Genomic DNA, 25,152 nt, shown 5'->3' with positions numbered 1-25,152 from the left:
TCATTCTCTCTATTTCCAACACAGAGCTTTGAAACTTTTACAGCCTGCAGCAGCTCAGTGCCCTGGTGCAGTGATTCGCTGTGAGTGCTGGCGCCCAGCTGTGTTTGTGGGCTACTGACCCTGAAGGAAAATGCCCAGATGTTCTGGGAAGACCTCTACTAAGAAATTGATGTGGCCCATTACAGGAACTTCGCTTTCAGCTGTGTTTTCCACAGTCAGTTTTACAGTACTCAGTCTTCAGAGTTAGACATTAGGATACCCATTAGTGATGAGCACTCGCTGTTTGCATGCACCACTTCCACTTTGCTTTCCTTGCATGCCATTTCCTTACCTCGCTTCAGGTTTATAAGCAAAGGCTTAAAATAATACCATGTAGTAGAATGCGAAGTCTGAAACAAAGTCATGTCTCTGGTTTGTATTTCAGAGTTGTCTTGGGACAGACAAACTTGTTCTGAACTCTTTTGCTTCATCTCTTTCTAGAGTGGTCAGTCTCTTCAGGCTGAAATCTATCCTCAGAACAGAAGTGGTGTTAGCATGTGAGCCTTAGCATTGCCCTGTAAAGACATAAATGACTGATTCAGCCTTCTCTGTATGGATATAGTGTATCAGTGATATAACAGATACTGCTTCACAAGCTCTAGGGATGCAATTTAAGAAAAAAGATCTAGGCCTCTAAAGTCTGCATCAGAAGATCACCCTGACAAGCCTTTTTGCAGGGTTAAACTACAAGTGAAGTATGGCTTTTTGGTTCTTGCATGTTCTTTTACTTAAAACATCAGGAACAGTGATATAGTATATGACAGGTGTCTGGTGGTCTCTGAGCTTGTTTACTGCAATATGTAGCATTTGAAGAGAAAGGATGAAGGACTGAAACATTGCTGAAGAAATTCTGGATCTCAAATTGTGAGTGATACTGTATTTTAGAGCAGATAGCTTCTCTAACTGAAGTAACAGGATGAGATGCCACGTGAGCATATAGTGTAACAGGTTTTGCCTCAGAGAGCTCCCAGCCCAGGTATCTACAGCAGACAAAAGGGACTGAAATTGTTAACAGCAGTTGATGGATGGAGAAACTGTAGTGCCAAGGGAGTAATTTGCGGAGGGTCTTGTGTAAGAGTGTCATCGGGAGAATTAAATGGAGTCTGAAGCCTGCACTAATGCCTGCTATTTCTAAGCTGCCAGGTTAACACAGAGTTTAAAAGTGGATGTATATGAAGTGGCTTTCCAGATTTTGATAAAGTAATAAAGCTGAATTTCCCTAAGCAGACCAGAAGCTGGATTGAAGATGTACACAAAAATGACATCCCACATAGCTATAAAGATCTGAAATTCTGTGTTACAGGTGGTTAACAGTTCTCCAGGGGAAACTGAACTATTCCGTTCTGATACAACACCAATTATTTCTTGTGTGGTTTTTTATGTACAACTATAATTAGAAGATAAGGTTGAGGCTACCCTCCAAAAAAAAGTCTGTTTCAGTGAATTGCCCTAACATAGTGCTATGGTATTTTCGTTTCTTATTCTGAAGTTTGGGTTTCTGCTGAAGTCAAATTGAAGACAGGCTCCTTCTGGTTTTGGATTTGCAGCTAAAGCTGCAGTGGAGATCGATGTTGTGAAATCTAAGCTGTTTTTCCTTTCCATTATATTTGTACCTATGAGATATGATGCTCTGGTTTTGACAGTCATGATCCATGAGCAAATTTAAGTGAAAGCTTAGGAATTTTTAACAACATTCAGAGATAATTTTGCAGCTCCACTACAAACTGTAATTTTAAAATAGAGACTGATCATGTACACAGTCTGTACAAGGCCTTCTCTGTGCTAAAACTGCCTGTAGGATCCCTCATTACAATGATCTCCTCAATTGCCATTTAGGATTGTATATTTTTTCCTCTTTCTCATTCTTCTCTCTTTCTCCCACTCCTGAACAAGCACAGTCCCATAGCCCTTGGAAACTCACACGTGGCAAGACATTCGCTCGCTCTTCCTCTCTGTGACAGTTTGGGGTGGTGAGGTGCCACTGCTGGATGGCTTGCAGTGCTTCTGAACACCACACCCCAGTGCTGTTGATCTTGCTATATTTATTAGCATTAAATTTTAATTTGAAAATATTTTGAAGTAATGAAGTGGGAGGAGGAGTAGGATACAGTAAAAATTATTTATTTTTTAAATTTATTTATTTATTTATTTATTTATTTTTGCTTTGTCTTTCAAGCTGTGTGCATTTGTCACAGTGGTTCCTTTCCTAAGTATTTCTATTAAAATCAGAAATGTTTGTTAAAACATACTTGTGTGCTTAGTCTAACTTTCATATTACATAGGTGAGAAAGGAAGAGAAAATAAATAGGGAGTGGTCTGTGCTTTGTGTGTTCTCTGACTTAGAGTTAATGCATCCGGTAGAAGGGGGCTGTATGGCTACAGCAGTGTTTTAATTTCATTTTGTAGTTTTTACTTACACATTTCTGTAGTCTCCGTGACCACTCCTGCTACCTGATGGCGCCTATATTTCATCAAGCAGTCGACCTGGATTTAGTCCCAGATGAGCTGTTGTAGCTGATGAACATGATCCTCTCTGCTTGGGAATCGAAGACCTGTAGTACCAGGATTCCCAAGGGAATTGAAGGAAAGCTGTGTTCAAGCATTGACTCCTCTTATTATTTTCTTTGTTGTTTTTACGTAGTATCACCTTATGCTGATGGATAATGTACTTCACCACTGGTGAAATCTGGTTTTACTTTGTTGATGATTAGGAGAAAAGATTCTTTTTTTAAAATAGAATGAAAACAGGAGCAGCTAAAAGTACAGGCAACAAAAGAAATTATTTTTGCTTCTCTTGATTACTGCTTACAAATAAAGCGACAAGTTATTAAACAAAATAACAAAAAATGTTGCAGCATTAGTGTTACTCTGATGTGTTGGTTTTTTTTACTACATTGTCATTTTCGTGTTTTCAGAGTTTAGTGAATACAATGCATATTGATTTTTTTTTCTTACATGTGTCTCCTTTAATCTGTTTCATTCTGTGAGAGAAGCTGCATTACACAAACATTGCATATAATTTTAGCAGCAGAATGTTATCATGGTGGATTTCTGTATTTAGAAATTTTTTGTTTGTTTGTTTGTTTTTGAGTGCAGAGAGAGAGTTACTGGTCAATCTAATTAAATTTAATTAAATTTCCTGTGTGTTTTATTTTTAGTTTGCTCTTCTATATATGCCTTTATGTTCATGAGAAGTTGTACTTTTGTCATTAAAAAAAAAAAATCTTAAAATTCTTCTAAATGTGGGGAACTCGTAATTTCTGCTCAATGGTCAAGAGTTGTTTCCTCATTGTTTTGAATTGTGTGACCTTGTGTCTTTTTTTTGTTTTTGTTTTGTTTTGTTTTGTAAAATTTAGAAAGTTAAGATATGAGAAGAGTGATTAACAGCTGCTGTGTTGTTCCTATTCTAGCTTTTATGACCAGGTTGATTGGACATGCAGGCAGAACATGTTAGTTATTATTCTATCTACATACACTTCTGCCATTGTTCATTTGTCTTTTACTACTCACATTTACCTACCTAACTTTATATATACACCATTACTTGTAGAAAGACTTTTTTTTTCCTGATATCCTAAGAAAAAATGTGGAAAAATTGGCCTTCAACAATTTCTTGTTTTTCTGTTGTTGTAGCAGTTTGTCTGAAATTTATTTTTCTGAGCATGAGCTGTTTTCTGTGGGAGGAACTACACTGACTGGAGAACATGTAAAGCTCTGGCATCATAAATGTGAAAAATGAACAGATAAGGATTCTCAGATTTATTCATTTAAATCTAGTGACTAACAAGCATCTGAAATAAAGATGCCTTTACTAAAAATTCAGTGATTGTGTTCCTGTAGTAAGGGAATAGAAAGTCTGCTGTAGCACATTACATGTATTGTATTACAGTTTACATCTCCCAGGCTTCTTTTCTGTTCCAGGTTTGACATTCTTGGTGTTTCTGAGGTTTAAAAAAAGCATGAAAAAAAATCATATCGGATATTTTTATGCATCAAAAAGAAGAAGTATAATCATGTGGTAAAACCCCATTAAGAATTTTTTTCCAGTCACCAGCAAGGGAGAGAGTTACTGCCCTTACCAGACAAAGTTCATTCAAAGTTTTGAATCATTAGATTGCCTGAGGCAGGAAGCTGAAGTTGTTTTCTTGTATTGTGGCTGTACCTGGAGGCCACAAACTTAAGTTTTCTGTTGGTCTGTATTGTACGAGTCTCCTGCCACAGAAAATGTGTGGCAGTTTGAGAAGTAAGGGAGACATTGAGGCTTTTGCTGAAGTAGAAGCTTTGCCAGCGTGCTGTTTGGTGGTGAATCAGCTTCAGAGTCTGCATCATGAGTATCACATCGGTGTCTGGACTTCATACGTCCCTGAGTTGATGGCTCTGGTGGGAGAAAACATCCCTGAGGAGCTTGCCAAAATCAGGAATGGTAGGCTCCTCTGCTGGCATCCTCTTGTTAGTGAGGCAAGTCCTCCTGCAGCTGTATGGCTGAAGAAGAGTTACGGTCTCAACACAAGACTGTGTTGAAGTTATTTGTAGGACTAGAAGCCAGGAGCTAGGAACTTCGAGGCTGGTGGTGCATGGCCTTGGATAAGCCAGTGAACTTCCTGTCTCTTTCTCCACCCACAGTACAGATATTTATCTACTTTGCAGGTGCGTTGGTTGAGATTAATGAGTTGTTTGTAAAGCACTTCGAAGATGAAAAGCTCTATAAAAATGCTAAGTATTATGTATGAGCTCTTGAGTGCATAATGGCTGTTTGCCTGCCAGTATTTAAAGCAATTTGTAACGCACTAAGTATGAAAGGCACTGTATGAAGTCAAGCTCTAGTTTCCATTTAAGAAAAGTTACTCATACTTTGTGTTCAGCAGTTCAAGTCACACCATTGGTCTTCTGTGTTCTGTAGTGATACAAAGATTATAGAAGATTTTTTAAAAGGAACCATGTCAGAACTTCTGAAATCAGGTCATTATATGGTAAGGGTTTCTTCTCATTCAGTCATATCTTGCGGTGTCTGTGTGTCTTGGGTTTTGTTTGTCAAACATGTAGATCTTCCTTCTTCTCTTTTGCCAAATGCTCCTTTTGTCCCTTCTTACACTTCTGTCTGAACAGCTGTAACTTTTCTCTCCCTGTGTAGAGAACTAGAACACATTGATAATAAACTTTTTTTTTTTTTTTTTTTGCTTAAATAAAGTCTTTTCAGTCTTTGGATATGGGCATAGGAAAAGGAAATATGGAAAGGGTATGAGAGAAAACATCTAAGGTAGTGTTTACAAATTGAACTGTTCGTTGGCAAAGGGCTTTATCCGTATGATAACATATGATACTACAGAGATTCCTGGACAGAGGAAGTTTGAAAATAGTTTTTGAGTTCCTTTAACATAGTGCATATTAAAAACATATTATTTGAATGGAAAACAATCTGGGAATGTTTTATGACATAGAAACAAAGTATGGAAAGTTCATTTGTTTGTTTTGTTAAATGACTGATTCCCTGGGGAGTTTTCCTTTTAGAGCTGTTGTCCTTTCCAAATCAGTAGATGTCTTTCCCTATATGTCCTAATTTCTAAACAAAGAGGAAAATGTTGGAAAACAAGTGTTCAATAAACTGCTATGCTGCATGGAAGTCTTAGAAAATGGTAATAAAGGACTCTTCAGTGCTCCTCAGAAGTCTTTTGGCAGACTTACGCTATAGAGTGCAGCCTGAGAAAACTTTCATGAGGGGTTTTGAAGGTCGTATTGTAGTCTCTCTAGTTTAGAAGATAAATAACCAGCCACTCTAACCAGCTGTGTAAAGTCTCCAACTTTCACATCTTAAGGATGTTTACTTTCATGTATTTATACTTAAAATACATGTTTAAAGCGATGTTTCAATTTCAGATCAAGCTTATTTTGAACCATAAAGGACTACTGCAGTAATGAACATGATCTATATTTATACATTAACACCTAGGGCATATCAGATGCTCTCAGATTATCTGATTCATGTTGAGATGTACATGAACTTAAATTTAGGTCCTGCATTATGTATTTTTTAGAATTATGAAAGTCAACACACATGGTATAACACTTCAAGAAAATGACAAAGAAATTATTTTTCTCACATAAATCCAGCTGTTCGGTCCCAGATCTTCTGACTGGAGTTGGGGAAAAAAACTACAGTGAGCTCCTGACCTCATTCCACAAGTCATAAAAATGAGGTACTTTATTTAATACATGATGCAGTCACTCCAGGTCTGCTTGTATGTTGCTTGAGTTCATAGCTCTTGAATGTGCTTGTAAGCTCATCTAGACTTGTTGAGTTGATCTTCTACTCTAATAACCAAGTGGACAGTTGTCTTGCAAAGCCATCCTAGTTTGACACCAAGATGAGATGTTGCCTGCATTGATTTGTGCAGGTCTGAGAATTGAATTACGCTCTTGTATTATGGGTGAAATGGTGGGTGGTGACAAGGCTTAATTTCATTGTCCTGTGCTTTCTGAATTAACACCTGTGAGGTGACTGGGCAGGTCTCATTTCTGAGAGTTGTTTCTGGTTGTTGTGTACTGATTATTATTGACATACTTCTTATGGCTCAAGACAGAGACCTAAAAGAAATATATCAAGTAGTGGGACTTGTCTAGGTTTATTATTTAAAGATTTGTTAATGCTCTAGCAGACCCTACTAATTCAATAGAAGCTCAAGTCATGAGAAGATTTCTCTTCTGGGAAATCTTAAATCAGTTCCTCAAAAAGATCAAGTTGTACCAGCCAGAATTATTTTGCTGGTATGTTTCTGTACCAGCTGTTTTCTGGGTGGTGTAGTTACATTATCTAAGAGTTTAGCGTTGCAGAGAACTCTCCTTAACTACTACGTGTTTTCTGGCAAAATTTTAATTGCAGAGCAACCCAAAATTGTAAAAGTGCAGAAGGAGTATATGGCAGCTGTTTCTAAAACCTGCTTGATAAAGACAATCTTGCATTTGTTTATTTCGGTCTGTTTTATCCGAATAACTCTTTTTGTGAGAACTGTCGCACAAAATCAGTCTTGGTTCTTCAGTGAAATATATAAAGGCATATCTCAGCTTTCCTGAAGAGGCTATCCAAGTCAATAAAGGTGGAATTCAATCAACCTAACTTTCTGCATCTAAGTTGGTGATACTGACTCCTGCTGTAATCACCTGAGGGAAGCAGGCTAAAGTAAATTTTGATAGCCTTTCATGTTAACCTCACTAAGTAATTGAAATCATTTTTCCTTCTCCAGTTATGTGAATCAGGTATAGAATAAGGTAACTGCTTGACAAATTTGGGTGGCTTTTGCTGCAGCAGTATCCTCAGCTATGGGACCATGTTCCTTGTTGGAGGTTGCAAACAGGTTGTTTGGAAGTTGTGACTGGAAGTTCAGCCAGCTGAAAGTAATCTGCTGGTGTGGCTGAGGTAAAGGCACACATTCTCTCCTGTCATCTCTGGCGCAACAGGTGATGATGATGGGCTACTGATACACTGCACTGTGAGCAGCCACAGCTGGGGCATGGGCATGCTGCTTCTGCTGACTGTACCATTGCAGTGGTAGCAAACAAGTCAGAGTCAACTTCACTGTAGCTGTTTTGTTCACTGAATAGGATTCAGGACCCCTGTTGTTAATAAAGTTGTGGTCAGAATCATAAAATCAAAATTCACGATCATGTTACTTTGCAATAGGCCATGCAGGTAATTTGAAATGGAATTCGCGTTGTCCATGATTTAAGTGTACAGCAGGGGTTCTAGTACATAATTCACTGAATTTGCTGATTTGGGGATGATTTTAGAGTCAAAATGAATTGATACCTTCTCCTGTACATATCTCAAGTATGATTCCGTCAATACACATTACTTCTGTTATCATATCCTTTGTATATTTTAGCACCCAACTTCCTCACCCAAAAAAAAGGTGTTGGGCCAAAGTCTGTCAAGACCAAGACGAAAGACGGGTTGAACATGGAAGGTGTCTGGTTCTGTGACTGGACTGCTGCAGAAAGCTGCAGGAACACCAGTGCTCATTCTCCAGATGAAGCTTTTGTACTCTCTCTGTCCAGCTCTGTTTTATAATTGTCAGAATAATTTATAGTGCATCATGAAAAACATCTGGATGAAGCAATAACATGCTAATTGTTATTGTCTAAAGAAGAGCTTTACTAGCCTGCATTTTAAATTAGAAAGATGGTGGTTTCAGCTGCAATGGCACTATTGAAATTAAGATATCAAAATTTCCACACGCAGATCTGCGGTTCTAGTACTCTCAAGATGGGTGTGCACTGTCATTGGATTTACCAGGGGCTGCCAGGATCACTGGTCTTCCTTGATAGCACCAGTATGTACTATTTGCCACATGCATGGCTCTACTGGTAGCCTGGTTTTTATTTATTTCTTCAGTCTTTCCCATGAGCATCATGCAATGCAGTATGTGCCCATATCTCATGTGTGAGAGACAGCTCACAAGGAGATGGCTATACAGCCTTCTCTTTCAGTCATGTTAAGGTTATATATGCCTCTGCCTTTTTACTTAAAGGTAAAAATGCCTTTTTTGTGTCAATTTGAATGGGAAGTCTTTTGCAAAATTGTTCTTTTCATGCAATTAGTATCTTCACAAATTGTGTCTGTTCTGTCAGATCTGCTTCCAGAGCTCCTTCTATCTAAACAAAGTTCTGAATAAATAAATACGAAAGTGAACTGGGTTCTAGTTGAAACTTTTCCTCAACTGCAAGCAGACAAGTCCAGTCAGAGCAACTGGGAGATCCGGCTGTGGGCTCAAGTTGCTGCCCCCGTTGGTCTGTATCTTCAGTGGGCAATACTGTTTTAAAGCTGTATATTTAAACCACAAACCTGTAGCAACAAGAACAAGAGAGCTAGAGTGGATGTTTGACAAATCATGCAAGAAAATCTAAGTGTTCTGAGTTGAATATGTGAATTAGTAATTGGCTAAGTGGAATGTCCCCATGGAGAATTTCATGGATTGCTGCCCAGCTTTGCAGACAAGGTAGCTAAGCATGCTCTGAAGAAATGCCTGTCATATTTAGCTGGCAAGTTAGATTATCTTCATCTTAGGGAAAGCAAAACATTTACTGCTGCTTATAGATTCACTATCTGTGCAGAAAAAAAAGACGTGCAAATCCTTTTCATTTTAGGAAAAGGATTTGGAGGCCTACTCTCTTGAGAAACCCATTGCTTACTTGATCTGTTTTAGAAATTCGGATGGTGGAATAGCCCAATAAAATGTACATAGTGAGTGAATAGACTGATGAAGATAGTTTAGAACTTAATTATTTGTTTGCTTATTTATTTATTTAAAGTCTGGTTGTGTGGGAAGTAGTAGTCGTGGGCATTTCTGTATCCGTCTTTAGAGCACCTGATAGAATGGAGTGGTTTTGTTTGGGTAACTTACACCTGTAACATGTGCAGCAGGAGAAGTGACAGGGAGCAAAGTCAGGGTTTTGGGGGTGAGAAAGCATTTCCTAAAGTGCAACTGGACTGCATGTTCCAGTCTTGAGGGAATAACCAGGTGCTGTAGTTTGTGTTATATTGTCTTTGTTCCAGCAAGACAAGTGCTGCTTGTAGTTCCTCCACGAAATCTCTTGTAATAGTAGCTTTGGTGTTGATGACAGGATATGGAGTAGTGAGGAAACCCGGAGGTCCTTCCTTACCACCCAGTTTTGGGATCTGAATGTGTAGTTTGCTCATTGGAGAGTGACGGGGCAGATGGGCAGGGCTGAGCGAGCGAGCATGCTCGCCTGAAGACATGCATCGTAAATTCACAGATGTTGCATGTCATCTGGCTCAACTCCTGATGTGCATTACATGAGATGGGCACAGGGGAAACAAGTGTGTCAGATCCTGACCTGCATGTAGGTTGTCACTCCAGTGAAATATGCTGAATTCCTTCATGTTCCTGATACCTAGGGAAGGTCATGGACAAAACTGAACCTGCAGTCATTGTTGTGGTGATTATTGTTTAATTTACTGTAAATCAACCACCAAGCTGGTGCCCACAGTTGCCTTAGCTCTTACCCAGTTAAGGTGCCTGCTGTACCCAGCTGTTTATTAGATACTGGTGAAACATTTGTCCAGGGACACAAGCATTGCAAATATAGTCCAGTGAGATCCAAATAGTTGTAAACTTCATATTGTGCCATATGTCCATTAGTTTACTTTAAAAGCTGAAGCTCAGGTCCTACTCCTGTTCATCTATGTCCATGAACTAGAAGAGGAAAGGTGGCGAAGTCGTGAAGTGAGGAGAGTGGTGGCTGCAAAGCCCCAGGGGTCTTCAGCAGGGTAGGCAAGGGGGCACACCGCCTGTGTGCTCAGGGCGCTGCAGCCCTCTCCCCCAGCCCCATGCTCTGTGAAAACACAGGGGAAGTTTTTCCAGATGCTTCCTTGAACCATTTCCCTCCTGCTCCTGCAGAAAAAAGCTGGCACATCCCAGCATTTGTGCAAAGAGCAAGGGGGGCACCGTGCTGGAAAGGATGGCTGGTGCCTTCAGGAGGGAGATTCCTGGATGTGGCGGTGCTGTGGGGAAGGGCTGGTGTTGTGTCTGGAGCCAGAAAATGCGCTTCAAAACCACTGCATGGAAAATGCAAAACACCTTATTACCCTTTCTCTACCACAGAATAAAGCCCCTTTTTGTGTCTGACATTCATGAAGGCTTATTAAAGCTCAGCGTCTGTGGGGGAGGCAGTTGCCATCCTGACTCAGGACAGACACCTCCCCCAGGCTGCTGAGAGCACGGTGTCAGCACATCCAAATTTCTGTCCTTTTTGAGGTTTGTCTGTATCTGTTGGAGAAACTACCAAGGCAGCACAGGATGCAACCCAAATCTTCTCCCCAGCTCAGGCTGCTTTTTTCATTCTTCCATGGGGCTCGCTCGCTCAGCCCACCCAGCTTTGCCGCTTGCCCAGCCTTGCAGCTGGCCTCTTTGCGCAGAAGCGCTGAGGCGCGGGGCCCAGTGAGGGGCCACTGGCAGCCCTGGCTAGCTGGGGTGGCCCACGGGTCATCCTGTGGGGCCTACCCCTCGGGGTGAGCCTAGGCCAGCACTGCCAGCCCCGCCACACATGTTGTCTCGGGCCTCTTGCACTTGTGTGCTTTCCCTTTAGCATGCGTGAGCACGGCTTGCCTTCCTGCAGAAGTGCTACGTTATTTATAAATAGCCACTCTACATGCAAGGTGCCATATATGATAAAAAAGGCCTTTGGTGATGGTTATGTGGCTTGAGAACAGAGCCTGTGCTTTGGATGTGCTCTATAAACAACTGGCAACAAGTGGCCTGATCCTGTCTCCACTGCCTTCAGCGGGAGTTCCCTGACAAGTGCGTTAGGCAGGAGGCGCCTCGCTGCCAGCGCCACATCAGTGGGCAGGCCGCCTGGGCATGCAGCACGGTCGCCTGTCCCTGTGCCAAGAGCGAATTTTGCCGATCCAGATCGGCTCAGTTTGTCAACACGTGGCTCCTACTGAGCTCCATGAGACGAGAATCATTCTTGGCACGGGGAGGTGTGGAGCTGGCCTGGCTGCGCCCACCAGGGCCTGGCACCTGCCCCAGCGGGAGCCCAGCACCCAGCCCAGCTCCCTCAGCCCCGCCGCTGCAGCTCGTGGCGGTGGGCTGGTGGGAAGGGTCGGGGGCAGAGAGAGAGATTCCCTGTTTTTTTTTTTGTTTTTTTTTTTTTTGTGGCTGTCTGGATGATGAATGTGAATAGGAAAATACTGTTGACCCATTTAAATCACGTTATACGACATCCATTGCTCATCTGCATAATGAAATACACACTGAACATTACAACCTAAGTATAAGAGCCAGTGAACTACAAAAATAATATTTTACTCATTTAGATTATGAAGTAAAATATAGGACATTAGTACTAATCATAGTATTAAATTTTAAGCCATGCAAATTGTAATTGTCAGTGAAAAAGAATTATAAGTAGAAAAGGCTATTAGCATTTCAGCTTTAACAGTTAATTTGAGTATTTTTTTTTTTCTGCTGTGCAGCTCAGGAAAGTCCATATGCAAAACATTTAATAATAAGTTCAGCAATGTTTGTTTGATATCATTATTTAATTTTGATCATTAAAGAGGTGCTAGAAATATTAATTTGTGGTATTAAAATACTGCATTTGTGACATTTTATATTAAAAAGGATAAATTGTAATCTTTACTTTAATAAAATCAAATCTAAAAGGCAAATTGTTAATATGGAGAGATGAAATAATTTTAAGCATTTATTTAAGTATCAAAGCAAAAACTGAAGCCTTTAAAATATGAATTTCATCAAATATAAACATCATTTTCAGCATTTTAACCTAAATACAAATTTTAAAATACTGAATTTAGGCTGTCAGGTTTCTATGGTTACCTACCTTTCCAGCGGTTTTGTGAGATGTGTAAATAGGCCTATGAGTCACTTGTAATTATTTGTTTTTTGTTTGTTATAGTTGTAATTCTGTGTTCAGTTTGAATCCAATATAGTTCACACCACATGCTTTGGTTTATGTATATTTTAGTGCATATGATTGACAGTGATTGAGCATTTCTTATGGAGTGCTTGTTTTTTTTTGTAATAAGTGATGTATGTTGGTACTTCTGAAAATGTAAACAACTTCTTCCTGTATCAGTGTTTGATAAACAGGGACTTTTATGATAAGAAAGAGGTCTTTGTAAATGTTAAGCAAGGAGATAAATGAAAGGTATTTTAAAAAAATATTTTAAACAGCCCCCAAACATTATACCATACTCTTCCAAATTCAATCCATAATCCTATCATTATAATTCATTCAGTGACCCTGTGTCACATATTTATGAATAAGCTTCCAAGCTGTGCATTAAAAGCACATTCTGATGACTGTCAGGTTTAAAAATAAATGCTTTATCAAGGATACTAGAAGTTATCTGCAGCAAGTTCTTGAGTGGAGCATCTTCCTTGTGCAAAGCATCTTCTTGAAAAAAAAAAATCATAGATTGTTTCCAACACCACAACAGTATAGTAGAAACAGCTGTAAACTCTTACGCCTATCTGCTAATATATTTTGAAGTCCAGTGTACAGGATATAATGCCCCAAACTTGTACTCCACTCCAGCAGAGGACACATAAATCTTTTCTCATTAAAAGACTCACTGTCCTAATAAAATTTGCATTTTCAAGTGGAAACAGGATAATACAAGTAATTAACAAAATTCAGTACAAAGCAAGAAATGCTGCTAGCTGTCATTTTTACCAAATGAGAAGTAATGTAAGCATTTTATTAAGATGTTCATCCAAAAATTGCTAGCGATGTACATTTTTTTTTTTTCATTTTGAGATAAGACTGGGTTATGATTCAGGAATCATCTTGTATCCTTAGAGATTTGGCTGCAGGTGTTTATTGCAAGGGGTCTTGAGTTTTGCGTGGGGAAAAGACTGCTAACTGCCAGTACTCTTCCCATATATCAAGCTATGGAGAAAATCCTGGTACAATGTTCATGAGAAGTCCCTAAATTTTCTGTGCAAATGTTACTCTTATTTCAGCAGCCCTGCTCATCCACTGAAAGGATTTGTTGAAAACATTTTTTGTGGTGATTCAGACATACTTTTCCCATTTCAGCTGGAAATTTGAGTTATTAAAGTAAGATTATTTTTAACATGCCGCCAGTAACATTTAGTACTGTATCAGGTATGCACATAGGACATAAACATGCCAGTTGAAAAACAGTTGTTTCACAGAGCACCTGAAAAGATTTTATCCCAGTAGGATTCGGTGAATGTTAAAGCTGTGGGTGGGTGCATATTAACAACAAGATCCTGTATTGTGCGTGTGTGTGAGGACTATTTGAATAGCTTTTTATTTTAAGCTGAAACAACTGCTATTTTTTAAACTGACGAACTTGTTCCAACAGTTGTTACTTCCCTACAAAATGAAAATAGTGAGTACAATAACTAACCTGTCAAGCATAAGTAATTCCTCTGATGTTTTACAAAACCTTAAGATAGACAGAAGGTGTTTGAAAGGTGTATTTAAATATGCAGACCTGAGCAGATATCTTTCTCATTCTAATTTATTGATTTTATGATAAATTAATTTACTCAATATAGCAATGTAGTAACATAAGAGGAATGTTTCTTCTGCTAGTCACAGAAGTTGAAATTTGCCAGATGCTGTGATTTGGAGCCTAAATTCCCCTAACTGTGTGAAACTCTTAATATTGCTTTGTCCAGCTTTTGTATCTGACTTGTTTCATTTTGCTCTGATACTGCTTTAGGCAACACTTTCTTTTTATTTTCTACTTGTGTTAAGCTGTTGGAGAGAGAAGATTTAGTAGAAATCGCACTGGGATGGAAGACTGTAGTGGAGAGCTACAGTTCTCTCTTTCCAAAGTTAAGTGTTACAGCCCAACCACATTTTATGTAGCAGACAATTAATTTCCCTTGGTATATGAATTAATATCATTTAGATAAAGCTAGATGGTACTCTCTATTTTTTTAAATTCTGTAATAAAATGACAATGTGCTGTTTAATGACACCAGAATTTTGCTCAGTCACTGGCTTGGTGTGACTGTGTGTGTATATATATATATATATACACAGGAACTCAGGGAAGTGGTTGAAGGGGGTTTTGGGAATATAAAATTATTTTTTCCTTTTCTTCTTGTTTGTTGAAGTTACACTCGGTTGCTGCTGATAAAAGGTGGCACCAAGCCAACTTCCTGACGGAGCTATGGGGAGGGTCATGGCTTGTCGTGACCTGGGCGCTATTACTTGAATGTTGTTATTATTGGGATGAAGTACCCTTAGGCTGTCATCCTTCCTGTAAATAGAAGAGTTTCTGATTCTCTGTGGTTTCCCAGTTTACCAACTTGCAGAACAGCTATTTTGTTGGCCATAAGTTTGATTGAATAATGAATTAGAAGAACTGTATTATTCAGAAGGCTCCAATTCATCATTTTAGCGTGCCAGTCTAGAGTGAGTAATAACAACAAAAAGCCAAACAAGAATGCATTTCCATATAGTTTATAAATTTACAACCAATTAAAACACTCGTTTGTAATAGTGCATGGCAAACAAATTGCCTGTCTCCACTCTCCATGAAGTAAGGGCAAAATTTTAATTAGCAGGGAGCATCACTGGTCCTGAGGGCCCAGCTCGCCTTTGTTCAGCGTTGCGGGGAAATCCCAGTGGCAGCGGCACCAGGGCTTGTGCTGCTGCGCTGGAGCCGGTCAGCATTTGGCCATTGGCTTGCTTTACCGGCTCTCGGGAGGTAATAAGGACAGCAATCCCCTCACTTCCTGTATTAACTAAACAACTTCTATCATCAATATCTAGCTAATTTCAGTAATTGAATAGAACAATGACAACCTGAATATAATGTTTGCAATATACTGGTCTTGATTTTGGTTGGTCAGGGTACAGTCATAATCATATTGCTGTCAAGGTTTTCACCAATGTGTTGCTGTTATAACTGAAGTCACATCTACCCTGATGAATATTTCATTTCCCCAATCATGCTATTAAAAACAGAGTGTTTTTACCCTTTCATTTCTGTTTTCTCTTTTCCAGTACCATCATGATGGCTGTGGCTGTGTCCTGTTTACAAATTGCTGCTAGTCACATTTTCAGTAGTCCTTGTGGGTTTTGCTTTCCCCTAATATGGGCAATTAGGAGGAAATATTTCTCAAGAGCATGGGTTTGCTCTTCTCCCTGTAATGACATAGTCCTCTAATCCAGGAAACAGTGCTGCATGGTGTCCATGTCCATGATTTCCTGATGTGGGAAAAAAGTGTGGAAAGCATCTGGAGAGGAGGAGACCCCCTTTACCAGCTTGTTTCCTGTAAGCGAAATTGGAAGACCTTGTCTGTGCAAATAGATTTCAAAATAGAGTCTGCCCTTTGACTGTCTCCATAATTACACAGCTCTCTCTGTATTTTATTTGGCTGCCAGAGCAGTTAACCCCTGGAAGTAAGGGGCTGATGATGGCGTGACCAGCACGGGTATGCAGACATGACCATGTGAATACACTCTTGTTTAGAGAAGCCTGTCGTTAAGACCTTGTTACAATATACTTTGACCAAATTTAAAAATTATTACATGTTGGGTTGTGTTGATTAAGATATGTTATATCCTTAATGTATAGAGAATGCAGAGGTATTAGTTGCAAAAAAGGGGAAAAAAAGAAAAAGAAAAAAGTTCTTTCGCGGCTTTGATGTAATCAACATCTGTCAACAGAATGAATTTGCTTTTGTTTAATTTCAAGGGCTCTTGTCCTTCTACTTTGCCCAATCAGTTTCAACTTCTGCCTGAGGCATTTCTCTATGTTGTTCTTTTTCTTCTTCTTCTTCTTCTTCTTTTTTTTTTTTTTTTTTTAGAAAATGCACAGGTTATTGCTTGTGAAATGTGAGCTACTCTTCTGTTACACAGGTTACACAGAGTTGGAGAGAACCTTTAATCTTTCCCATTCTATTTTTGAAGCTTATATATACCCCTGCAACACTGGGATTACAAAGTCAGTGTTTTATTAAGACAGCTGTAATTACAGTTACAAATAAAGATCTACCAAACCACAACCATTATTTCAGATTGAAAAATGTGAGCGTTTAGTAATTAACAGTAAAAAGCTGTATAAAATCTTACCTAGTTGCATTGGTTGGATTCCATATATTTTTACCTCTTGTGTTTTTAGTACCTTACTGTAAACTTTATTGCTCTGAAGTTTCAGGAGAAAAAAAAAAAAAAGGAAATTTCACAAGAAGCAAAATTATGATATGATAATAAGATGACACAACAAGCCAAATTAAGGATCTCTAGTATTTTATCCTCTTTATCCTCAAATATCTATATACTAAGAACATCTCCTTGGTCATTATTTTACAGTTAAAAAAATAGATAAAATCACAAATTCAAAAACGTGTTATCTGAACAATGCTTTTGATGTTATTGAGTTAATTGTTTGTATATATCGAGTAAATTCACTTTATCAAGAGCAAGTTATTTTTATTTACTAAATCAGTTAGGTGTTATTTCTTGTAGTCCTAAATAATGTCACTACTATGCTTCTGTAGACACTTGGATGGATTTTATGATGTAAATTGTTTTAAAATATTCTGATTTTATTTTTTGGCTGTTTTACAATGTACTCTTATGCTTGTTGTGGCTTAGAACTGTCATGAACTTTAGCCTGTGGTAACATTTTTGCTAATTGTTTGGAAATTTGAAGTCCTTCATAAATAAATACCAAAAAAATGTTTGCTAACAATCACATTTGATGATTCACATAGATGAACAGTTTTTTTGCATGGCCACCTCGTACCTCATTGAAAACATAGCTGGTAAATTGCTGTAACTGTTGAACAAAAAGCATTAAGAAAAGTGCTTAAATGAGAGTTCATTTCCAACATCTCTCTTTAAAAATACTTCTTGACCAGAGGAAAATCACATTTAAATGACTAAAATCAACTTAATTAAGGGTCATTAAAAGAGATACACATAAAAAACTCTCTGCTCTGAGAGTGAAATGGGAGCATTTCATTATATAGTGTAGCATGCATGAACAGATAACAATTAAAATAGACCTAGAGTAAAAGGCTAATAAATATAGGGCACATTTGTGCTGCAAAATCAGTCACTTAAAATGCTCCCACCCATCATCATACTTGAATTCTGTATTCAGCCCCTTTGGCTGGCTCGTTTAAAAGGAAAAGAAAATGTAATTTCCACAAAAGATAAATCCATCTGGCAATTCACAAAAGCTCGCAGTGCATATTTATATTATTAATACAAATTAAAGCATAGAAGGTGTGCTGAGGAATCCAGCAGCTCCAGCAGAAGGCACATGCATGCAGACTGCACAGGGTGATTCACCATGGAGTCAGGGGAGCAGTTGTCTGTAATTTTCTGCGCTCGGAGCATCGTATCTGCTGATATAATTTCAGTAACACCGATAATAATTTTCATTATTGCGGTTGCTAGTAAATATTCTGTTATTCATGGCAAGTGGCACGGCCTTGCTGTTGAGGGAGAAAAGAAAGGCGCAGATGGGCAGCTTTGCATCCTGCCTGTGCTGGTGTGTGTTACGGGGCTACCCGGATCTCTGATGGCTGCAATTCCACTGGAAGCCGCATAAATCCTGCCTTTATGAGCCATCTCATTGTAATTAATATACACAGAAAGCATAACAAAAAGGATGTGCTTGAGCGTCGGTGTTGTGGAAGTGAATCGGATGCTGACAAAAGCTGTGCTAGCTGGAAGGGCTGGGGAGCAAGCCGCAGCAATCTGAGCAAGACTTGGAGCTTACAGCCAGTTGTTCCTGTCTCCGGTGATTGATGATGTTGCTATATCAAATTAGCTGTGAATATGGGAGCTTAAAAAATAGAAGAAGCTGTGGAGACATTAGGAAGGCCTTCTTAAGGAAGGAAGTGTGTGGATGGAGTCCAGATTTTCATTATAAAACAGTAACTTCATTATGTTTTAATGCCATTTTATTTTTACTTTGAAGGAGAATGTTTTCTCTTATAATTTTTTTATATTTCAAATAAAGCTTTAGTTGTCCCGTGTTTGTAATTCTTACGATGTGCTTTAGGAGTCAGATTATACTATAGTGATATTTATTTGGTTGTCGCATTTCACCTGTTCGAGTAGTTATTTTGTGTGTGTCTGGTTTATAATGAGTAGTTAGTGGAATAACAACAGGCTACACTACCTTATTATCCTGTTATCTTGTGACAACACTTACAGTGTGTCTTCGGGGGAACAGAGGTAAAAATTTTATTCCAAATAAAAAGGCACCCCTTCTGAATGCAGGATAGTCGATAGGCGCGCACGCACGGATCTAAATAGGTTTGATGCATCTGAGAGCGCATATTTGGGACGTTCGAAGTTCTATTGTAGAATAATTGACAGGCACACTTGCACCTTTTTTTCCACCGATTAAAATTGCAGCGGTAGGACAGGTGCAGCGGCAGCGTGCCGATCATCAGGGAGTGCGTTTGAAACACACGGTCACGTAGTAATGTCTGTGTGGACTTCATCTGACCACGTCCGTGACTGTGGGGTTTCAGTGCATTTATCGCAGCTGTATGGAGCTGAGTGTAAATACGTTCAGCCGCGGTAAGAGCCAGGTATTTCTGCTGCACTTTGTAAAAGTAAAGCGCTACTTCTGAAGAGCCAGAAGTTGCTGCCTCTGCAGATTCTGTGTTTCTAGCTTCCAGAAATGTGTGCAAACCGGCCGGCGAGTTTGCAAGATGCTTCAGGCTCTGTGGATGAGTGTCTATGCTCTGTAGGGTAGATGGCCTAGATTTTATTTTTTTTAACTAGACAAGAATGTTTTCTTGTGAAGATGACCCTAGGAAAGCCATAGATGAGGAGGCTGGTGATTAGATGGTTATTTACACAGTCTCAAACCAATCCAGCCCCCTGTTAAGGGCACAGCTCTAGCTCCACGGAGGCACTCTCTTCCCTCTGAAGTAGGCAACTTTCCCTAGGTACCCAGGTTATACTGGGAGATAGATCGGGGCGTCGCCCACCAACTCCACCTCATTACTTATAGACGGTTTTAAACAACAGTAAAAATCTGCTTGCGTTGAGTAAAAGTCTCTACAACCTCTCAGGTGTTGCACAAATTCAGATTCTGTTAGCCAAACTTAGCACTGCTCAGTGTGCAAAGAGACAGTCACAAACCCTTCTAAAGCAAACCTCACTCAACAACTGCTTTCAGTTTCTTGGGGCTCCAAAAGAATTTTGTAGTTCAAATCTCCTGTATATCATGGGATGTTGTAAAAGGGACATCTGTAAGCCCAGCATGCATGTGGAAGGATATTATCTGCATCTGAGCATGATAAATGTATCCAAAGAGAGGAAGGAAGTTTACAGTAAAATAAAAATGTACAAGTTAGGGAAGAAACTCTTTTAGAAATCATCTTTATGTAGTTAAAAATATGCAGTAGATGAATTTCTTAAATTCTGTGATGAAAAGTTTATTTACTTCCATCTAAACAAAACCACTTTCCTTTTACTAAAGAGTAATTATTAATATTGGTTACTTGCCAGAGAAGATTGCTCATGTGTTTGTCTACACATGATCTTTTTCAAAAGTAGCTTAACTATTATGTGGAATTTATTCCAAGGTAATTAAAATAAATAAATAAATAAATTTACATTATAGAATTTTTGTGCATTGAAAAAATGTGCTATGTTTATTTATGTTTAACTGGGCAGTGTAAAGAATCCTCACAAATTTAGTGTACTTCCCTGTTTTGATGTTTGTTTGGGCAATGAATACTCTGAGGAACTGTCATTCCAAATTCCCATATGAATTAGGTAGAAATCTGATTCGAATATTCCAAGTCAATTACAAACTTCAATTCCCTCAATTGCCCTTGGCCAAGATTAAAAATCTCTCGACGTTTATTCTGTTCCCTGCCAGGCAGGAGGTGACTACAGATTGAACCCCATTCTTTGAATCTTCATGCAAATGACGAGAGCAATGTTAACTTGCTTATGCTCAAATATGTCACCAATTCATCAAGAATACAGATCAAAATGTCTGAAATCAACACAAAATTATTTTTTTTATCTCCTGATTACTTGCTGTTGTCCGTTATTTACCCTTTCCCCAAGCCTTGTGCAGTGCCCCTTCTAGCCATGCAAATTGCTACAAACAGGTTGGGGTGTCACTCCTGGTTTGGGGAATTTACCCACACTGCTTTTTAATGCATCAAACCAAATTAGATATAGTGTTTTGTAAAGCTGTGATGTATTGCTTTGGGAGGTTTCTTGTTCTCATTGCTTCTTGGTGTTAATGCTCTAATGGTACAAGATTTGAACAACTTCTTGAACTACCTTTGGCTGCTGCATGTGTTTTGCAATTTCTATTACATAGTGTCTTTCTTCTTTCATACTTACATTTTATACCATAGTAGTAGGAAAAAAAAATGTTAACCAATTTTAACCTATCTGTTAACAGGTTCTGTGACTGGCTGCCACAGAATTTTTTCTTCGTGCAATCGTGTCTACCTGCACAGGCAGTCAAGCAATCAACAACGAAGATGCTTCTTTTTTCAGGGACAAAGAAATACTGCTTATAGTATAGTTTTGCCAGCCACAGTTTCTCCAGCTCACCCAGTTCCCAAGGTACTGCAATTTCTATTATCTAATCAGTTTTTCAGTCAATACAGGGGTTGGCTGTACACGTGTTCAAGTGCATTCGTTGTCCAACAGTGGGGTCTTTGGATACAGTCCTGTGGTATGATCAGGTATTTAAAATAGGAGCACTGGTGAGAGAAGTTTTCAGCTCCCTACCATGTAAAACAGAGTGACATATCTAGTTATTAGGGAGTTTAAACCTGGGGCTTGTTAAGTTAGTGTAATATAAACATGGAATATTATAATCATCTGTCAACACTTAACGCTTCTGGGTCCAGGTTCTCCTTTTGGACAAGTATAGACAGCCCTACCAGAAATCATTAGGAATCATTCATGATCATCTGAGTCCTTTTCTGTATAAATCTCTCACAAGCTAATTACAAAAATATTTATCTCTTCCTGAATGTTTTGTTAATTGGTTACATCAGATTTAGGGTAAGAGCATACAATACCTGCTGGCAGCTGCTGCATAGCCCCACTGCTCCTTTTAAACTATTCTTTACTGTCTCTGAGTATTTTTTTTTCTTCCAACATATATTTTTGTTTTTATTTATATTACAGCCAAAATAGCTTTTTTTTTCATTTAATTTAAACATGTTTTCCACTGATGGTTTCCTTTTTTGTTGTTATTTACAGCATACAGTTCAAGTGTTTAGAAAAAATTACCCTTTCTAAACTGTGCTTTTCAGGTTGATTATTAGTACTTATATTTTATCTTACTTTCCATGTGATTATAGATTTCTTATGCAAAATACGGAATACTTCCATGGGCCTAAAGTACAAAAACCATGTTGTATAGGGAAGCAGTAAGGATGCTGAATGTAGGGCTCTTACACCTAAAGACTCTGGAAGCTTGGTGTGCAGGGACAGAAAGCATAGTTTTGTGCTTTATATGTTTTCAAAGGTTTAAAAATTATAGAACTTTTTTTTTCTGTATTTAGATGCTTCTTTTAGCATAAAGAGGAAGAAATACATTATCATACTGAAAAGTAGTGTTCACAGATTACAGTGCTCAGACTGTCAAAAATCAGTCCAATTTTTCAATTCTGAAAACTTGAGGACAAGGTTATCACTTTATACAGAGTGTGCCAGAAATCATATTAAAATGACACGGTGTTTTTTTTTCCAAGATCTTGGTGTGAAACTGTATACATAGACATTTGTACATCCACTGCTTTGGGCTTTTTCCTTAACAGATCTCACAGGTCAGCAGGGTCAGGTCTCAGCAGTTTACAAGATCAGTGCCCTCCAAGGGAATGGTGGGGGTGCTGTAGTGTATGGAGTTGGTAATCCAGCAAATGTGTTTTTTTTTTCTTCTTCTAAATTAAGTCCCAGACTATTGCAAATGCTGTAAGGGCTGATATTCCATTATTTGGAATGGAATGGAAATCTGAAATTCTGTTGATGTGAGTTCACTAAAGATACAGTTGCACTCTATCAGAGTAGAAGTGATGAAATACCAGTGGGAGTAACAATAGCCTCCCTATTGAAAGTCCCACTGGAGTTAATAGGCTACACCACTCTTCTTCGCTCCTACACTGGGATGTTGTATGGTCTTGTATACAGCCTAACTGGCCACTTTACTTCCTGCCCTGCCAGCTTGTTTCTGTATTTTGTGAATCAACGCAAAGCCCAGCTGTGGTGGGTGAAGCGACTCTCACACCCCACAGGTGAAACAGCCAGCACCCACTGAGACAAAGCACGGTTCCCTCACAGTGCAAGATGTTACCGTTGTTACTAGTTTGCTGTGTTTATGTACTCATCATGAAATTATTGTGGATTTTTTAAAAAAATCAGAAATGAAATTTCACCTCTATGTAAAGTCTGAGAATTTTCTGCACGAACAGAAAATAAAGTTTATTACACTTTCCTTGTCACAGCAAGTTGGGATACCCTCACATAGTATTATAGATGGATAGGTTTGCACATAAGCATGAAAACTAGATTAATAAGTAAAAACTCTAAATTAAAATAAGTTAAATCCTAAGGTTCTTAGTCAAAATACAATCTTGTGAAAGTTAATAGGAGTTTTGTCTGAGCAAGAAACTAAGGAATTGATCAATTTTATTATTGAGTCTAATTCTGTCTGTTTTCCAGTCAGTTGTGGTGTTTAGATGCCTTCTGTATAAGATGTGTCACTCTTTGCAAAAGAAAATAAAAAGTTTTTAAGTCTTTCACAGCTTTAGAACTTGAGATTGTGCTGAAAGTGGGATGCAGTATCTGGGACTTCAGTACAGGCAGTTTAACAGACTGCATAAGTCAGTAGTAACAGGCAATGTTAAGTTCAAAAGGGCAGTGGAAGAAATACTGAGGCAGCCTTGAGGGTTTGCCCTGATGGCTTAGGAAGGTCGATACTACGACAGAAAGGGCAAACTGCCATGAAGCAGGAGGCAGTATCTGAGAAAATGATCCCATTGTCATGCTCAGTTTTCTGATCTTCATTTTCAATCCTTTTTCTCCAAGCACATAAAGAAGCCAGACTATGTGACGACAGGCATTGTACCAGACTGGGGAGACGACATAGAAATTAAGAATGAAGATCAGATTCAAGGGCTTCGTCAAGCTTGTCAATTGGCCCGTCGTGTCCTGCTTCTGGCTGGAAAGGGCTTAAAGGTAATGATTGCATAAGTTCCAAAACAGCTTGGATGTCTTTTATGCTTTCACATACTTGTGGTGTTTTTTTCCTACTTTTTTTTGTTTGTTTGTTTGTTTTTTACTGTCCTTAATGTGCATCCAACCTGAAGTTAGATACTGATAAAAGAAGGATTTATTAACTTTTGGTTCTGTCCATGGTATACCTGCTTAATTATTTCAGTATTTTAGACCTATGTGGTACTTAGAGCTGCTGGCTCAACTGTGTCTGTAATCTCCCTCTGTTTGGATGTGCCAAATCAAATGAGTTTCTCATAAGGCCCATGATACATTTTTTCCTGTAATTTCATGGCCCGTCTTCCTATACATTCTGCTTTTTGGCTCTGTATGTGTGCAAGGCCCAGGGGCCGGGCTGCTGCCTCTGTTACCGTCCATCCTTCAGCTCCTTGCTGTCCCGTGGGGTCGGTGCAACACAAATCTTCGAACTGCTGTTGGAAAAAACAGCTGCCAGGCTCCATACAATTTTCCAGAGTGCATTGCTAATAAAGCCTCATGGTTTCCAGTAATGTTTCTACAGTATGGTTTTTGGGATACCACCCAAGTAAAAATGTACTGGGAGGAGCCTACTACAAGTTTTTGCAGATGAAGGAGTGTTTTTTTTATCTTGCCTTGGTATTTCATGTAATAGCATACTGAATAGGGTAAAATGGGTTGAGTAGCTATGAGATGCAGAGATAGATGGGAGCTGTAAGTCAACGCCATTGACATAAAAGGGGAAAAAAATATCAGTTTACCATGCGTTTTTCTTTCAGTTCTCATCATGCTGTACCAGAGGTTCAATTCTGGAGCTGGGGTGGCCAATAGCAAAACTGCCTGAGGCTTTTAATCTTACATATGCTCATGAGTGTTTAACTTTTTACGTGCAATTATTTCCTGGTACAGTGAAACTTAGTTGTGTTAAGTTAAGAACACATACCTGTTTCTGAAGAATCAGGACCTTACCTCAAGAATGCGGTGTGGATTATGAACGAGAGCAGTTTTTCACTAAAATATTTTGGTTGTTATCTTGCAGCAAATACATCTGTATGCAGCACAGTGTAGCTCATGATGCAGTTGGTAATATGTGCCCATATAGTACATAATAGCAAAATGCTACATACATGTAACAAAGGTTGTAGAGAAGGAAATTGTGTAAGAAAAGTGGTCACCAGGAGCTGGGGCAGTGGGGCTGGGAGGGAGGGAGCTGGCACAGAGAGCTGAGACCACTGCCCAGGCCAACCTCAGCCCATTTCAGGGATGTGGGAGCTCCATTTTGCACTAGTTTTTGGCTATGGCTGCTCTGAATGGAGGGATGTTGCAAGGCCTTCTCTCATCAACAGGGAGTGTTTTCTATGTGCAACAAGTTTGTTCTTCTGC

General features: G+C 38.9%; 1 protein-coding gene across 2 annotated transcripts in view; it reads left to right on the top strand.

The window, feature by feature from the left end:
* The window catches only part of METAP1D (methionyl aminopeptidase type 1D, mitochondrial), a 47,050-nt gene that overhangs the window by 5,635 nt on the left and 16,263 nt on the right, over positions 1-25,152 (top strand). For both annotated transcript variants that reach the window (XM_040561833.1, XM_040561834.1), the window contains exons 2-3: positions 20,966-21,132; positions 23,608-23,757. In XM_040561833.1, the coding sequence (XP_040417767.1) occupies positions 20,966-21,132; positions 23,608-23,757 (317 nt within the window). The remainder of the gene's footprint in view (positions 1-20,965; positions 21,133-23,607; positions 23,758-25,152) is intronic.

This window comes from Cygnus olor, chromosome 6, assembly GCF_009769625.2.
Source record: "Cygnus olor isolate bCygOlo1 chromosome 6, bCygOlo1.pri.v2, whole genome shotgun sequence".
Classification (NCBI taxonomy): Eukaryota; Metazoa; Chordata; class Aves; order Anseriformes; family Anatidae; genus Cygnus; species Cygnus olor.
This window is presented reverse-complemented; position numbering and strand designations above follow the sequence as displayed.